This window comes from Sus scrofa, chromosome 3, assembly GCF_054392235.1.
Source record: "Sus scrofa isolate SSC_HxYL_T2T_F1_AM1 chromosome 3, Sscrofa_HxYL_maternal_Yorkshire_Landrace_v2.0, whole genome shotgun sequence".
Classification (NCBI taxonomy): domain Eukaryota; kingdom Metazoa; phylum Chordata; class Mammalia; order Artiodactyla; family Suidae; genus Sus; species Sus scrofa.
The window spans coordinates 98,797,965-98,815,909 of NC_139385.1; the positions used below are offsets into that span (position 1 = coordinate 98,797,965).

The following is a 17,945-nucleotide window of genomic DNA, read 5'->3' on the forward strand; positions in this document are numbered from 1 at the left end:
TAAGCATATTATAATGATTTTGCCTTCTACAAAAATAGCTTCACGGGAACGTCAGAGTGTTTCTGGATGAGGATCAGATCTGAAGGTTTAGATATTTACTTAGCTTGTGCCCTGACACCACCTGGAAAATCAGATTTGTATATTTTTATAACAGACCAGTATCCCCAGGAGTCAGTTTCAGATCTGGAAGCCTCTGGGGATATTAAAGGGAAACCAGAATTTGGTCAACACCAGCTGAGAAAGATAAGAAAATGTAGTCCTTCCAAGGGCAGATATCAATGGAAAGCCCTGTCCCTCCTCCCTTATGGATAGTAAAGGATCTTCTTTCCACGGCTGTTAACAACAGAAATCCTCAGGAGGTCTTGGAACCCCAGGAGCCCCGCTCTGAGTCAAGGGCAAAAGGAAGGTTAGGCCACAACTGAGAGCTGCTGAAATGCTCTCTCATATCCAGGAGTCTCCGGTCCTGACAACACCACCTGTTCCCAACAAGCCCTTGCAGCTGCAGCACCGAGGGACAGATAAACAAACCGAGGAAGCTGCCAGGCAGCTGCATGCCGGCCTCAACACACGTGTCCCCAACGGCCCAGCCTGCCCCCAGGAAACTGGCTGTGTGCACCTAACACCGAGGGATGTGGGGTACCTTGTTTACAAAACAACAAGAGATTTAACATTAGGAGAAAAAGAAATTCTTTTCTCCAGGTGAAGAATGTCCTGCCCAATCCTTGTTTCTCACACTCAGTATGAAGGGTTTGGTAAAGAGATTTTTTTTTTTTTCTTTTTTGGAGCTCTTTTAAAAACAATGGATGCAAGACTATAATTAATATACCTCATACCCTATTCCATAGTACTACCCTTAGAGCACAAGGTTTAGGATCTGAATCGGAGCAGAAGACAGACTGCCTAAAGCCAGGAACTCAATCCTTACGGGGAAAGAGGAATGAATTCCCCTCTCCACTGTGTATCACAAAAAGCTCATCTGGCTCAGGGTCCCAGGAGACCCTCTTGGATGTGGTTAAGTAAGGAATTGCTCTCTGCAAGAAGTTCTTCCTCTTCACTGCACTTGGAGGCCAGAGAAGCCTTGGGGAAGAGCTTGTTTCTCGATGACATCAGTCTCACAATGAGACCTTAAATCCGGCCTAAACTGGGATCAGAAATCAGCTGGAACAGAGACTAGTGGCTGACCCAGATAAGCCACACTCAGACAAGAAGTGGTGGGCTCAAAACCAGCCCAGGCCGGTGCATCCAAGTCAGATCTGCCCAGATCTCCTACTTTAATGGTAACCAAGGCCAAGTGAGAGGGTAAGGGGCTAACAGAGAACACTGGCCTTCAGTTAAGGAGAAAAATCTTTTTAGAGCTGCAAAGAAATAAAATAAAAGCATCTAATCTTAGAGAGACTCCAGTAGAAGGCGGAAAGGGTCTTTGCTCTTATTATGAAAAAGATCCCATTACAGCACTGTCCAAGCCAATTTTCTAAGGCCTGATGATGTTCCTTTGTGGCTCAGCCAGGACAAGCAAACCTTGCTCTCTCCCCACTTCCTCCTGAAGGGCCTCAGAAGAGGCACGTGTGGATAAAGCTGAGTGTGGGCTTGGCTGGGGAAGCGCTTGGCTCTTGAGGTCCTACTGGGTGACATGTTGTGTGTCACTTCTCAAAGCGCACAGCTTACACCACACGGCTGCTCATGTCACACGCCTTAAGGTTAAGGATTGGTTCTATTTCTCAGGCTTTCTTTTCCCGAGTAGATTAAATTTTGCTAGGTGCCCAAATCCTGCCCAATGGGGAATTTATAACCACAGCCCCAAGGACACTGACCAGTGATTCAGACATGTGACTTGAGCCAATGATTCCGACGCAGGAGAGTCCCAGGTTGCAAGAAGCCCTTAAGGACCTCAGGACCATACCTGTCATCGATGGAGTCCACCTTCTCTTGGATGCGATCCGAGTTGATGTTCCCATCGCTCACCAGCCTGCGGCCGGTCTCCACGACTGCATTGATCTTCTCCTCGTTGGCATCCATGGTGGTCATGAAGTCCTCTTGTTTTTTAATAGCTGCTTCAGCCCCTTCCAAGGTGGTGGGCATCTCAGTATGGGCCAAGACATACTCCTTATTTAAAAAGGAAAAAACACAATAGCAGCAGGATGAGAACTCGAACTACAACTCGATTTCAGAATAACAAAAGCGCTCTTTCCTACGTCCTACATTTCCATGCAACATGTCCTTCATTACACTTAAATGAAGTTATCTACGGAGTCAGATAACATAAAGCTGGGAAGGAGAAGAATCCCAGAGGATTAAAAGTGACTGAAATTTCCCTAAGTGGTTAATGGCTCTAAATTTTTTTCCCAAAATGAGTGAGGGACATACACAAAGGCTTGTGCAGTAGCCACAAGGGTCGGCTGGTGTGCCTGTAAGGCAAGAGTGACAGACCTTCAGTCCAAAGCTTTTAAGAGCGATTATCAACCCGATGCTGGTGACCACCCTCAGCTCTTTTTCTTTAATCCCTGCCTTGTGTCACTGGGGGAAGTCCCTGACTCTTAGAACAAGGAAGACAGAACCATTCAGAAAAAAGAAAAAAGAAATCCCCACTGTACCTTTTAGATTAATTAGATTGGATTAATATCCCACAGAATGTTGCCTAAAAATCTAATAAGCTACCAAAAGGACACTCTGTGAACACAAGAGGTCCTCGTCCAGGCTGGAGGAGAACGGTACTTTGCAAGGCAAGACTGCCCCTTTGGAAAACTTCGACTCTATCTCCTACATTGTGATGGGTTTCAGTGCTTTAGAAGTCATGAAATAACAAATGCCTCTTATTTTTCTAATTTCACAGAGGCCAGGTTTAAACCAGCAGCCCAGGTGGGAATGCTTCCAAAGACAGCCGGGGCTATGGGAAGGCAGGTCAGGCAGAGAGGGAGTTACCTGGTTGTTGAGAAAGGCTTCAGCCTGCTTGGTGTCCCGCAGGAACTGCTGGTGGGCGTGGGACTGGGAAAGGAGGTTCTGTCTGTTCTCCCACATCTTGTGGAGCTCATTCCACCCGGTGTCCAGGGCCTGCAGCCGCTGCCGCAGAAACATGTACTGGGCGTCGGTCTGGCCCTGCGTGACCATCTCACCCATGTCCCTCATCTTCTGGTAGTCCTCCTCGTAGTTGTCGATCTCGTTTTTGATGTTCTCATGCTGTGTGAGGAGCTTCTCGGCTTCGGTCAGGGTGTTGGGCATGTCCTCCGAGGCGATGGCCGTCTGGGTCCTGGAGAGCCAGGACTGGAAGTCGTCCAGGTCCCGCAGGAACTGCTGCAGCTTGCTGGCCTCTCCCAGGGAGGCCTCGCGGTTCCTCAGCGTGGTTTTCATCTCCTCCCACACGTCGCTGATCTCGGCCAGCCGAGACAGGATGGCCTGGGCCTGGTCGGGGTGCTCGGACTCCAGCTTCTCAGCCTCCTTCTGCAGGTCGCTCAGCTTCGCCTCGATGGCCACCAGGTCCCGCTCCATGCCGGTCAGCTTGCGCTGCAAGGCCATGACGCCAGCCAGGTCATTGCCCAGGTCCTGGGTGGATTCGATGACCTTGGTCTTTTCCCGGATCCAGGACTTGGTTTCATTGCACTCGAGGTGGTAGTTCTGGATGCTCAGGGCGGAGAGGAGTGCATCCTTCTTCCGGTCCACCAGCTCCCTGAACTGACTCCACCTGTGGGTGCAGGGGTGGTGGAAAAAGCAGCGTGAGAGAGGCCAGAAGCTCACGGCTGGACAATGAAATTGACAGTGACAGTCAAAGCTGGGATTTCCCCTCTCCACCTCTGCTTTGACTACATCCTTTGGGAAAATCACCTCTCTCAGTATATGGACACCAAGTATCAACAAAACAGCTCAGGGGACACCATATGGTCTGGAAAAATAAAACCCTGACAAGAAAAGAGGCTTGTCAAAAAGCTGCAAAGTGGGCAGTGGAAACACACATGTCCCACAAAGAGCCATTTAATTCAAGACTGTGTGCATGTTTTACTGGTCTCTGAGCTGCACCTAATGAATGTTCCCATTCGCCACACCCAAAGGCTGTTAGTCACCTTCCGAACTGAGGCCAGCATGCCACCAAGACCTATTGCAATGTGTTTATTCGACAGAAAGATAAGACTGGGACAAAGGTCCACCTTGATAATCAGGATTCATTGGCCAATTATGTCTCAAACATGCTAAAATGCTGTTCCAGAAATCTTTTTAAGACGAACAACACAGATGTCACCCTGACGCCATGGATCTACCACGCTGGGCAGAGGTCTCACCCAAGCCCTCGCTTCCCACGTGGGGAGGGACTGCCAGAACTATGTTGCCTCCAGAGACACTTCTTGTAAAACCAGGGGATATAGAAAAGCAGATGCCAACGCCATGACATCAGTGCCACGATGCCAGTGACCCCGTACAGGAAATCCCCTGACCTCGAGGCTCAGCAGGTGACCTGGCACACAGGGCTCCGGCCTCACCTCGTGTTGAGCTTGTCCTGCTGGGCCTTGATCTCCTTCTCGCTTGGGTGGCCGCTGTGCATCAGCTGCCGTGCAATCTGATTCACCACCGCCACTCGGGAAGCTTGGTTGTTCATCTCTGGTTCTAAGCTCTCGAATCTGAAAAGGCAGTTCAACAAGGGTGGTCACCTCCTGGCTTGCTGGTAGCCTCAACAGGCAGGCGTCCCCGGAGTGCCCCACTCACCTGTGCTGGATGACCTCCAGGTCCTCCAGCTTCTCTGGGATCTGCATGTTGTTGAGCCACTGCTCCTTCTCATCGATCCAGAGCTCGCAGGCATCAGCCTCGCTGAACATCTTGTACAGGGCCAGGGTGTCCTGCAGCGCCTGCTTCCGCAGCCGCGTCAGTTCAGCCACCTCCTTGTAGCGCTCCTCGATGCCCGCGAGCCGGCCCCGTACATCGGGGGACTCGGCGTGCTCCTGGGGGAGGGCGCCGGCCTGCTCGTGCAGCGAGTCGATGGTGGGCCGGTAGTTAGCGATCTCCTCGGCCACATCCTTGTGCTTCTTGACCAGAGACTGGGTGGAGTACTCATCGTGGCCCACGTCGTTGCTGGAGACGATCTTGAGGATGTCCAGCATCCAGGCGTCGATGTCGTCGGCATCCGCCTGGAACTGGTGCAGCAGTGAGGCCTCCTCCAGGCGCTTCTTGCGGATGGCCGAGAGCTGCTCCAGGTGGGCCCACTGCTCGCGGATGTAGGCGATCCGCTCCCGGATCTTCTCCGACCCAAAGTGCTCCTCAGCGATCATGTCCTCGCCCTCTTTGATGGCCTGCTCGAAGTGACCGCTGCGGCCGCTCATCTCGTCCTCGAATGCCCGGTGCTTGCTGAGCAGGCGCATGACACTGGTGAGGTCCTTGCCGTAGTCGTCAGAGGACAGGATCTTCTCCTTCTCCCGGATCCAGCCTTCCTCCTCCGCCATCTCCCAGAAGAACTTCCAGAGGCGCCGGGACTCTTCCAGGCGGGCCCGGCGCTCTGCTGCCAACTGGCAAAGCTCTTGATAACAGAACTCCATGTGGGCCACGCGGTCTCGGATCACCTGGGGGTCGCAGGGCTTGTAACCTGTTTAACGTCAAGGTGGGAGTATGGTTGTGACAGTGTTCAGCACAGGCTCCCTTGCACCTGCTGGCTGTCAGCTATACCCTTGTCCTCCCCTCCTAGATCTCAGTTCATGCTAAGAGCAGGGCTGTGTTATGGGGAAATGGAGTACCTTCTAGGATCTTGATTAAAGAGGAGGGAGAGGCTGGTTATAATATAATAAGTGTTACATTTTTGCCCCCGAGTTTTTTTGGGAATCAAAAAAGCACATAAATTTTAAGAAAGAAGGCAGCTCCACTTAACTGTTTCTAAAATAGAACAAAACCAAATCCTTCCAAACATCCTTTAACCAAAGATATGCACAACCAGGTGTGAATGCCAGGAGGCATCTGAGAGCCACAACAGGTTCTGGGTGTGCATTGAGGGTGGTCTGGCAGACATCACGGCCTAACACGGAACCAAGCGGCGCTTGTGTACAAAGGGAGAAGATAGGTCCATCACTGAGAATCAAGATGGAGATAAAAGTGTTCAGAAAACCATTCCACTTGATCTCATGTACCTACAACATGGCCACAGACAAATCCACCAGGAGCCCACAATGGCACGGCAGCCTTAAAGGCTTCAACTACTTCTCCAGAGATGGATCCCTGGTGACGAGGAGGTAACGTCTGGAATGGTCCATCCTTACCTTCCCCGTCTGTTGCAAACTTCTGGGCAGAGGCATTGACACCTCTCACCCGCTCTGCCTGGATGCCAATGTCCGCTTCAACCAGGGCATGCTTCTGCAACAGGTCTTCCACGCCCAGCAAGTGTTTGCCATAGTCCTGAGACAGTAATAGCACCTGCACACAAGAGGCAGAGAAAAGACATCTGTGAATACAATCTTGGCTTCAGCACCTTATGATCTATGGACTGGATGGGAGCCAGCAACCAAGCTGCACCCCTCCTTTCCTCTTCAGGGTAAGATCATGGGGAGCAAACCAGAGCAAAACAAACCCAAAAGCCCGCAGCAGAAGGGACATAGTAAACTCAGGACCATTTCCCTTGGAATAAGCAAGTCAAATCTATTTTTTTTTCTTTTTTTTAAGGGCCGCACCTGCGGCATATGGAAGTTCCCAGGCTAGGGGTCAAATCAGAGCTGCAGCTGCTGGCCTACACCACAGATGCAGCAACTCAGGATCCAAGCCACATCTGTGGCCTGCACCATAGCTCATGGCAATGCAGGATCCTTAACCCACTGAAAGAGGCCAGGGATCCAACCCACTTCCTCATGGATACTGGCCGGGTTCTTAACCCCCTGAGCTACGACACCAACTCCAGAAAGTCAAATCTACATTAAAAAGTATAGAAGAGAGAAAAAGAGAACAGGAAGGGAAACCCATATGAAATGTAAACTAGGCCTCGAAGAAGAAACTGCTGCAGCAACAACGACTCAAGAAGATAAGGTAAAGGCATGTCAAAGTCTGAAGAAATCTCCTGGAAGGTGCTGACCCTCCCTGGATGCTCTCCCCCTCTACGAGCTCAGTGGTGGGCCTCCACGATACCAACAGTCAACAGGAGAAGTATCTGGTTGAAAAGAGTACAAACCACATCTTTAACCAAGTCAGGAGAACAGGGTCAGGTGGCTGGCATGCTTAGGAGGTCCTGAGCAACATCTCTGGTTTAAACTCGAATCCATTAACGTTTTCTTTCTTTCTTCCATCAGCCCAATCTGGGGGTCCCATCACACATCCTCTCCAGATGGAATTTCTACTTTGCTCTTACTTCCTAAGACATCTCTGGCTCAATCCAAATTATAAAATGCATCATGATTTCAGAAAGTACCTCTCTGCTGGATTTTATGAATATTTCTGTTTTAAGAGGTCAACACAGACCGTACATGAAAACATCATAAATCTGGGACAGTAAGAGGGAAAACTGACAGGATGCAGTGACCTTGCTCCCCATGCCAGGAACAGTTCGAGGACTATGCACAAGACAAGGGCTTACAGCCCAGGAAGGAAACCCCTTGCATAAAGTCAAGCTTGGGAACAAGGTGTGATGAGACAGAGGAGGCTGCATAGTACTGCCTCAAACTGCCCTGCTCTGTGGGCACTTTGCTGAGACGCCTTCCAGCTGGGGAACTGCTACACATGGATGAGCCTACATCACAGAACATGGGCAGGGCTATGCAGAGCAGCAGGTCTCCTCCTGGGCTGGGGAAAAGCTAGGAACTCTATACCCAGAGCTGTCAATAATGGAAGGGGAGGTACAAATCCTACCAGCCCTGGCTTCTGATAGGTGCATGTATCTTGCACTTAATTCCCACTCTACCCCAATGAGGGAGACGGCAGGTATGCTCTCCTCTGCTTACATGAGGGGAGGCGGCTCATGGAGATCTGGAAGCTCCCTTAATCACAACACGAGCTCTGGCTGCCTGGTTCCTGGGCTGTGCCACGTCCACACTGCCTACTACTCTTCTACACCACCTGCCTGGGCGCCACCCCAAAGCAGAGCCACTCACACAAAGATCAATGCGTTGGAAAGCTAGCTCAACTCTAAGGAATGAAAAAGAGATAACCTGGGAACTTGGGGTAAATAGATGCAAACTATTGTTTTTGGAATGGATTAGCAGTGATAATGCTGCTAATCACTTATGATGGAGCATGATAATGTGAGGAAATGGAATGTGTACATGGGTCACCATGCTGTACAGTAGGAAAAAAAATCGTATTGGGGAAATAACAATTAAAAAAGAAAAAAAGAAAACCGCAATTTGATTGATTCCCTACAGTGGAATAAAATCTAAATTAGAGCTGAATCACAGCAGCTGACCTCCAGCTATGGAGCTGGTCTTTGCGACAATTTCTTCACACTTCACATCTCATTTAACTCATGAGCTAACAACCTTCTGGGGGGTGGCAGGGTCCTTCTCTGGCTGGAAGTGAGCGATGAGACCAGGGGTGTAGCTGTCGGGGGATGAGTGGGTGGGCCCCAGAAAAGAGGCCTGACTGGATGGACTCTGGCTTCCTGCAGACAGATTTACCTTCATCTCATCCATCCAGTCCATAATGTACAGCATTTCCTGGAATATCTTCTGCAGGCCCAGGTTCATCTCGAGGCGCTGCCTCCGGGCCCTGAGCAGTTCCAGCAGGTATTCCCAGAGCCGGATGACGTTGTCCTTCCTTGCCGTGATGCGCTTGATGTCATGGTAGTTCTCCGCTTCCAGCTCCCTGGCCACGGCAACCACAGCCTGCACACGCTCCTCGTATGCGGCAATGTCCGTCTCAATGGCCTCGTGCTTTTTCGTGGCGGCCTCGACAGCAGGAAGGTCAAATCCAAAGTTGTCCTAAGAAAAACAGGAAAGAAGAGAAACATAGATTTCAAAAACCATCCAACTGGAGCAGACAAACAGAAAATGGGGGTGGACTCCTGAGCACACCCCTTAAACTTCTGGTGGTCCTAGAGCCAAACACCAACGCCCAGTACCAACCCCTGCTGGTCTCCACCATCCCTGGGACCCTCAGAATTGTGCCTGGGCTCCGACAAGTGCCCCAAAGTAAACCAGGCATGCCTCGCTTTACAGAGGGTGCGGCTCGGCTCATGGGTAGCTCCTGACCTATGAGATCAGAGCAGGTGATGGCTTGTATTAAGCCAAGTAGAAAAGTAGCCACTTATTTATTTCACGGCCAGTCTAGCTGTTTTGAAGGCCAAAGGACTGGGGAAAGAGGTAAAATTTTTTAAAACCATATAAATACAAATGGTTCACACACTCTCACTGGCTCTAAACAAACTGTGAGTTACTTCCAGATCTATGAAAAGTTAGATAAATAGAAGAGAAAGTATACTAGAAATTATAAACATCCTCTTCATGAGAAGCAGACAAGATGACAACGGCTTCAGGACACTGGATGCCGACCAACAGCTGTCCTAGGGCCCCTGGGTCTGTCTAGGGTTCTAGGGGACCCCGGGAGCAGTTTCTCCCACACTGTTCTAGAGCAGGACCTGGGACACCAGACGCTGGTTCTCGCTCAGCCAGGTCTCTCTCATAGCTGCCTTGCGGTCGAATCTGCGGGCGAGCTGTTCCAGTTTCTCCTGTCGAATAAGCTCGTTCCGCAGGGCCAGTTCTCTCTCGTGCTCTGCTTTTTCCAGTCGTTCCCAGGCCTACAGAAGTGAAAAGGAATATTTGCCTGCAACGTTCAAGGAACTGCATCCTAGGCTGCAGTTAACAAGCTAGAGTTTCTCAAAAAGACCTGAGAACTTGAAAGGCAAATCCCATTCCCACCATCACTGACTCTTAAGCCTTGGGAAAAACATCATTTTCTCTCCATTGAGCCCCATGGGAACACTTGTCCCTATCTAAATCTAAAGATCCTGTGCTGCATCTGGAAAACAGAACAGTGTAGATATGGAGCAATGTAAGTTAAGTTATAAATCTCTTAATTTATCTGAGAGGAAGTAAAGTATCATCAACAGCTCTGAGCTTATAAAAAAGATTAACGATTTTTTCCTAAGAAATCCTATTATGAATTTCTCATTCACCTCACTCTGAACCTTTTGTTTTTAATTCACATATCTGGGTATTTTTTTTGAAATCTTCACCGATTAAAGTCATTCCTCGGAAATATATCTTAGTTCATATTAAAAAAAAAAAAAACCCACTTAAAAGAATCTAAATGCGTACAACAGACCACAGTTATAGATTCTTCAAATTTCTGCCTATAAATAATGCCCACTGTAGAATTCAATAATTGCAGAAAAAACAGACACAGAAGCAAATTTTTTGACAGCTTTGCTGATGGCAGGAGCCCAAATCCTAAGCCTCAATCTCTAGGGGTTCCAGATACATGAAATAAAACTCTTGAGTTCTCCTTTTGCAATTTACAGGTGTCTGAGCCAACTGCCTGGGACAGCTGAAAGGTAAACTGATCATGTAGCACAAGATAAATAGGTTGAACCAAGACTGGTTTGATAAACTCTAACATCCCCCCACCCCAAACTTCTAAGAGACTGGTCCACCATACGACTGATCCTCGGCACTGCCTAGGCAATGGCCGGCACGTATCAACTCTGTGGTCCAGGGAGGAGCCTTTCAAGATTTCTTAGCAATCAAGACCCACTGATAGAACCTGAAAACCCATAGGAGGCATGTGGTGTGGTTTTTACCTTGTTAATATCAGAGATGAGCTTCCCCTCCCGGGGCATGTAGACCTTCTGGTTATTGGCCCTCATCTTGCTCTGAATAGTGAAAAGCAGGACTTCCAAGTTCCCCTTCTCAGTAAATCTAAGCAGAGAAAACCAGCCATAAACATTATCTACTGTATTTTGTTCCATCAAAGGGGGAAAAAACTTGTTTGCTTCTAGAGAAAAAATGAAACACTTCATGCAGCCATGCAACTTTAAAAGCCATTTATCTCCAGTCTGGTTTATGTGAAAAGGGTGTTAAAAGAAACCACAGTGGGTTGGTTTTTAGGTATTGCCGACCTCAAGAGGTATCCAACTGGGGGATTTTCTTGTGGTTGGTTGTTGTTGCTGAGATTTACACTCAGGAGTCCAGAATGCTACTCTTTTGTTAAATCAATGCAATCAAGATTTAGACCCCAAGCCCTGGACAATGAACTTGCTTCATCCGGACAACAAAGCTGAACGTACTCATGACTACATAGTGTCACTGTCGACGGCTTGTAGACCTCAGCCAGGAATTCACAACTGAGTGATTTTCAGAAAAGGGAGGAATGACTTTTGCTATAGTAAGAGATAAGATCCATGATCCTTATTAGACAACTATAAAATTATAAAACGGGTGAAGGAGTTCCCATTGTGGTTCAGTGGGTTAAGAACCCAACAAGCACCCATGCAAAGTGGGTTCAATCCCTGGCCTTACTCAGTGGGTTAAGGATCCGGCATTGCCCACAAGCTGCAGCACAGGTCACAGACGTGGCCTGGATCCAGTGTTACTGTGGCTGTGGATTGGTGTAACTCCAATTCAATGCTAGCCTTGGAATTTCCATATGCTGCAGGTATGGGTGTGAAAATAAAAGTTAAAAGGAAAAAAAAAAAAAGGTAAAAAATCAGGAGTTCTCTGGTGGCCTAGTGGGTTAAGGATCTGGCTTTGTCACTGCTATGATGCAGGTTCGATCCCTGGCTGGGGAACTTCCAAATGCTGCATGCATGGCCAAAAAAAACCAACCAAACAAAAAAAACACCAGATAAATAAAATATGCAAAAAATCAAACTTTTGGGGCAGCAAAACCTGATCTGAACTGATATGAAACTATAATCTTTCTTTGCTGACACAGAGTGACTTATTGCACAGATTTGTTAATGGGCTTGATGATGAGTTACTGTTTCAGACCCACCTGGAGTCTTACTACACACCACATACATGCACTCTGCTACTTCTCTAAAATCTGAAACTATGGAATTCTGAAACACAGAAGAGCTAGGCACAAGAGCTTTGGATAAGGAATTGGGGACCTGCACCATTTCTTGGGAGTCTCATGTATCACACAGAGCAGTGGCACACTGCTACTGGGAAGGGCTCACTGAGGGTATGACTTGTAATCAATCTCAGCGACACTGGCTCAGGGGAAAAGGAGCAGGACAGGCCACTGGGGAGATGTATTCAATGCAATGAGACCACCCAAGTCAGAAAACCAGGTCTGCGGCTGCAATGATCTCTCTACCCCCAGGAAGATTAATGCATTCCAGTCTGCATCTTACTTGGGGGGTTTCTCCACAGTGCGGTAAGTGTTGAAGGCCTGAAGCTGTTGTTGGACCCCAACCAGCGAGTTGGCAAATTTGCGATTGTTCAAAATAATGATGGTTTGTTCAATCCACTCCAGAAGATCAGAGGCAAGGGATTCATACTTTTCAATCATTTTTTCAGTTTCAATAGCATTGTCAAGCACCTGTTAGTAAGATTTAGACAAATGGAAAAGCATGATCGTATTACTACAGGGAAACATGACTGCAAGTCTACAGGAGCACACACACACTTAATGACTGGCTTTGGCACAAGTGCTTTTAAACTCCAAGAACCATTTGCTAATAGGCACTCAGACTGTGGCTATTGTTTGTGAGCAATGACAAACAACCAGTAATTGGTTCTGTGACCTCCCAAGCCCCAGGCAAAGGGCTTGAGATCCTGAATGACTCCTGATGCCAAAACTCCAAAATTCCTAGAGAAACAAAAAAGGGCTCTATTCTGCTTGGTCCCGTCCTGAGAATGCCCATGAGTTTTCCATTCCACTGCCCTGAGAAGACAGTCTTCTGGTCTGAGGTATGTGGAAATACATGGCCGGGTGGGGAGCTCCCATCGTGGCGCAGTGGAAACACAACTGATCAGGATCCGTGAGAATGTGGGTTTGATCCCTGGCTTTGCTCAGTGGGTTAAGGATCTGGCGTTGCTGTGAGCTGTGGTGTAGGTCGCAGACAGGGTTCAGATCCCGCAATGCTGTGGCTGTGGCATAGGCAGCTGTAGCTCTGATTTGACCCCTAGCCTGGGAACTTCCATTTGCTGCAGGTGTGGCCCCCCCCTTCCCCCCCAAAAAACAACAAACCAAAACACAGAAATATATGGCAGGAGAACATCAGCCAAACAAAAAAATTTAAAAAAGCATAATACTGAGGCCTTTGCAAGGCTGGTAAACAGGATTTCTATATTCACAACATCAGGAGGCTCAATTAGATTTTTCAATACCCAATTTTCTGGCAAGGGTGAGGGGAGGGGTCTTTCTGGGTCTGAGATTCTCCCTGAAAGCCCTCCCTAAGTCCTTTGGCCACCACTCCTGCCTCCTGTTACTCTGGGATGGAGGAGCTTCTGCCCACTTCCCTGTCATCTAGAGAATCTGCCACAAACCCCCAATAGCTAAAATGCCTGCGTGTGCTAGGGCGGCACATTCACACACAAACCTTAATTACGTCTCACGACTTACAAAACTAGTGTGAGCTTACCTTTCCAATTCGCTTTCCTTCAACAGCCAAGGCCTTCATCTTTGAGAAGTAGTGGTAATAAGTCACCACGTAAGTGATAATGGACTTCTCATCGGGGTGGTCCACGCTGATATCTGCAACCCAGAGGAGATTCCGTTCAGTACTCTGCTCACGTGCCGCCACCCAGGCAGCAGGAACAGCCCGGAACAGCTGCTAACACTGAACAGGCCCCTGTCTTCATTTTTTTGTGCTGGAAAGTTCTGCCATCAGTGCATTATTTATAAGGCTAACAAGGATGAAACCATCGCACTGGCTCTCTTATTATATGAACATTCAAATGTGCCTTCTACTGCAACAAGGCCATAATATCTTAAAAGACACAATCTTTTCTCTGGAGGATCCCAGGCCACCAGGATGAGAAAATACACGCAGAAATGGAGGATGCAGCAGTAGTTGAGTCAGATACCTCAGCAATGTGGTTACCACCCAGCCACTCCATGGTTACCTCCCTGCCTCCTCCACTCCCAAGCTGGTCTCGGCTTGAGTCCTTATTTCCAACAGTTGCACTGAAATTTTTTTCGAATACTAGGTCTACGGAGTCTTTATCTCCTTGTTACCCATATCCAGTCAGTCACCGGCTCTGAGACCAGAGGAGTCTAGTTATGGATCTTTATTGTCACTCACAGGTCTGATTCTCACAGTCACACACCCAGAAGCCTAAAGCAATGGCTTCTTCACTGGGTCTCTGTTACTGGCTCTATCTAGCTGATTTTGCAGAGGCCCAGCTATGAATACACGTCCTCCCATCTCAAATTACTCAAAAATGCCCTGCAGTCCGAAAAGTAAACTATAAGCTCCAAGGTCCTCTACAGTTTGCCTTAACTTTCCTTCCCCTTCTTCCTTCCTTCTATCCATTGAAGATTTGATGGGCTTCCTCTAAGTGCCAAGCACCGCTCTAGATGTTTCTAATTCTATAGCCTACTAGTTTTTCTAAGGCACTCTAGAGTCGAACCAAACTGGACTATTCACCATTCCCCTGAACACACCACGATTTCTAATATTCCTTCCCCCTAGTCACAATTTTCCTTTGCCTGAACAGGCCATACCCACCCCACCACCTTCTGTCCTTCCAGGTCCAGCTCAGAAGCTGCCAGTCCCACACGGCCATTTCTGATCCTTTAAGGGCTTTGTTTAGAGTTCACTTTCCGCCAGGTCCTACGATTACTTACATTTGTTAGGCTCCCAAGACCAAGTCCCCGAGGCAGGAACCCCATCTTGGGAAGCCATGTGCCACCCCACCTCCCACCCCCTAATGTGCTGTCCACATACAGAGTGGTGGTCAGTCACTATCCTTGGAGGGAGGGAGCACATGAACGAAGGTGGCCCATCTGCAGGGTATGGCCATGTGGAGGGAAGTATGCGACCGGGACAGACTGGGGACAGAGCACACGGATGGCTTCTCACGGAGGCACTGGGCTCTTTTTCAAGGTGCATTCACACATGCACCTTCACGTCTATCCTCCGAGCAGCCCTGTGTGAGGCAGCGCTGCTTCTCTTATCTCAAGATGAGACCATCAGGGCCCAAGGTTGCCAAGGCAGCTGATGGCAGTGGGGGCCGCAGCTACTGTTCCCACGTCAGAGCCCCAGTGACAACTCTTGGGTCTGCTCGGCCCCCTCAAAGAGGGCCCCACAGAGACAGAATTGGAGGAATGCCAGGAAACCATGCCGGCCCCGTATCCAATTTAATAAACACAAAATGTCGACATAATTGGGAAGCAGTGAACAGGCAAAACCTTTCCTCACCCCCCCCCCACCTTGTTTACAATTGTATTGTAACTGATGCTCTCTGGGGCATTGGGCAACTAATAATAGCCAAGGACAAATAATAATCAAGATCAAACCCACAGCCTGCATGACATCAACTGTTTTTTGTTTTTCTGAATTTTTTGAATTTTTGTCTTTTTGCTTTTTCTACGGCAGCACCTGCTGAGGCATATGGAGGTCCCAGGCTAGGGGTCGAATAGGAGCTGTAGCCGCCGACCTATGCCACAGCCACAGCAACATGGGATCCGAGCTGCGTCTTCGATCTACACCACAGCTCACGGCAACGCTGGATTCTTATCCCACTGAGCAAGGCCAGGGGTGGAACCCACAACCTCATGGTTCCTAGTCGGATTCATTAACCACTGAGCCATGATGGAAACTCCTCAACTGCTTTTTTTTTTTTTTTTAGCCCCTTGTCTTCAAATGATCTGGGAAACATCAATCCCCTTTTCATAGTGGGTGGTGATGAGTGAGATTAACTAATGAGCAAGTTATTAAAAATGTTTTGTCACAGTAATTTTTTTAAAAAGGTTCTTTATTAAAACACAAAGAGCTAGGGCTCTGGCAGGATGCCTTTCCATGGTAAGGCAAGGGTTAAGTACAAAGATTTATCGCAGCCCAAGGAATTTTAGTTTTCTGTTTATACTAAGAAATCATTTAATGGGCTACACAAAGATAATTTTATCTCAGCTTCCTGTAGTGAACTTATCGGTGAATCTGATGCACTGGAAAATAGCAAGAAGCCTGCCTGGCAGCCTCATGACCTGCATCTGCCCTTGGGGACTTCAACTTCCCATGCTATATTTGTAAGAACTTTAAACTTTCACTCACATAATTTTCTCTCTCTCTGATTTGCTCATAGCTGAGAGGGACTAAAAAGCCCCAGCATTACAAACAAATTCTCGTACACTTTATAAATGCTTCTCCGCATTAGTCAAAGTTCCTGTGATAGCTCACGCTGAGATGATTCTGTTAAGCAAAGGAGCTATAACCTGTGCGACTGCCCCACAGAGGTCCACACCATGTCACCTGCAGTCTATCTCTGGGGTTCTCCTGCAGACAGAGAGTGGTTCTATGCAGAGACTGGGGCGCTGTGCCGCCAAACAGCCAGCCAGGAGGAGGGACTGGCGTGTTACACCTTCTGCCGCCCACATGTTCCTGGTGTACCTTCCTCATTGAAGAGATCTTCTTGCTCAGAAGCGAACACTGCACAAACTAAGGAGGCCCCTGACTCCCCCTGGCCCCCATCTCCACCCATGCCTAACCATGCTCTCACTACTGTGGGATGAATGTCAGCCAACAAGTACGCATGGACAGCCTCCGACAGGTCCTCTTCCTTGAGCACAGAGGCTGACCCATCAGTGACTCCCTGGTGCCCGCTGAATAACCTCCAAGAATGTTAACCTGTCCCCACCACCACCACCGCCTGCCCAGTGCTACTTTTCCTATTATTACTCTAAACTCCACTCTAGGGAACTGTTAGTCCCCAAACACGCCTTCTTCTTTCCTGGTTCCTTTCCCACACAAATCCTTCTGTCTACCATGCCCCCTCCTTGGGAACGTGTTTAATGCTCCCCATACTCATCTTTCAGGGCCTTTTCAGGCGTAATCCTTCACACAAATCCTCAAGTAATTCCCACACCAAAATTAAGCTCCTCTTCCTTAGATAATTCCCAAAGCACACTGCACATATAAAACCAACTGACACAGAGCACATTGTATATAAATCCCCCAATGCTAGCGATGCCAAAGGTCCCACCTTTGACCCCTCTGGTCCTCACCTTCAGGGTCCAACAGTTTGGTGAGGCCAAGGTGCTGCTCCGCCAAGTTAAACGCATTCTGCAGATTGTAGTGTGCATTGGATTTCTTCAGTTTGTCAAAATCTATCAGGTCAGGCCTATGGAGAACAACAGTGGAACACAACAGAAACGGGGCTTGAAAACACGTCACGTGACCAATGGGGTACGATCACTGTCCACCTGCCAGAATCAAAGCCTCAGTATTATCTCGTCATCAAACAATGAAACCAGATTTTTGATTAAACACCTCGACGTTTATTAAGAGAACTGAAAAGAATGGGCGAGCTTGTTTCTTTTGTCTGGGAGAATTTACACATTCTCTCCCACTTTCCTCCCTTGGAAGGCAGGGACTTCCACCACGGTGCAACATCTATGGCAACGGACCTAAGGAGTAAAAGTTAACCCAGAGCTGCTCTCAAGGATGTCACCGTCCTACCCCCAAGTTGTCCGCGTGACTTCCAGGGACTCACCTGTGCTTGTGTATCAGGGCGTTGAAGGCCATGCCGTCCCTCCAGCTGGTAGTGAAATTGTGAATGTTGACGTTGGGGTACCTAAGGTGGACAAAGCATGAAAGAAAAGCAACATAATTACCAAATAAAGGTCTATCCTTTTGCTAAATGCAGTGTTTAAAAAAATGTTTGGGAGTTCCCGTCGTGGTGCAGCAGAAACAAATCCAACTAGGAACCATGACGTTGCAGGTTCGATCCCCCGCTTTGCTCAGTGCGTTAAGGATCTGGCGTTGCCGTGAGCTGTGGTGTAGGTCACAGATGCGGCTCAGATTCCACGTTGCTGTGGCTCTGGCGTAGGCTGGCAGTTACAGCTCTGATTAGACCCCTAGCCTGGGAACCTCCGTATGCTGCAGGTGGGGCCCT

At 48.5% G+C, this 17,945-nt stretch overlaps 1 protein-coding gene across 6 annotated transcripts in view; it reads right to left on the reverse strand.

The window, feature by feature from the left end:
* SPTBN1 (spectrin beta, non-erythrocytic 1) overlaps positions 1-17,945 on the reverse strand; it is a 199,024-nt gene that overhangs the window by 34,695 nt on the left and 146,384 nt on the right. For all 6 annotated transcript variants that reach the window (XR_002342956.2, XR_014841956.1, XM_021088218.2 and 3 more), the window contains 12 exons: positions 17,544-17,624; positions 17,056-17,171; positions 13,472-13,584; positions 12,239-12,426; positions 10,682-10,799; positions 9,521-9,679; positions 8,562-8,864; positions 6,225-6,378; positions 4,690-5,560; positions 4,467-4,604; positions 2,920-3,676; positions 1,901-2,103 (listed from right to left, as the gene is read on the reverse strand). Coding sequence is in view for 4 of the 6 variants with exons in the window: in XM_021088218.2 (XP_020943877.1) it covers positions 1,901-2,103; positions 2,920-3,676; positions 4,467-4,604; positions 4,690-5,560; positions 6,225-6,378; positions 8,562-8,864; positions 9,521-9,679; positions 10,682-10,799; positions 12,239-12,426; positions 13,472-13,584; positions 17,056-17,171; positions 17,544-17,624 (3,201 nt within the window). In the remaining 2 variants the exon portion in view is untranslated. The remainder of the gene's footprint in view (positions 1-1,900; positions 2,104-2,919; positions 3,677-4,466; positions 4,605-4,689; positions 5,561-6,224; positions 6,379-8,561; positions 8,865-9,520; positions 9,680-10,681; positions 10,800-12,238; positions 12,427-13,471; positions 13,585-17,055; positions 17,172-17,543; positions 17,625-17,945) is intronic.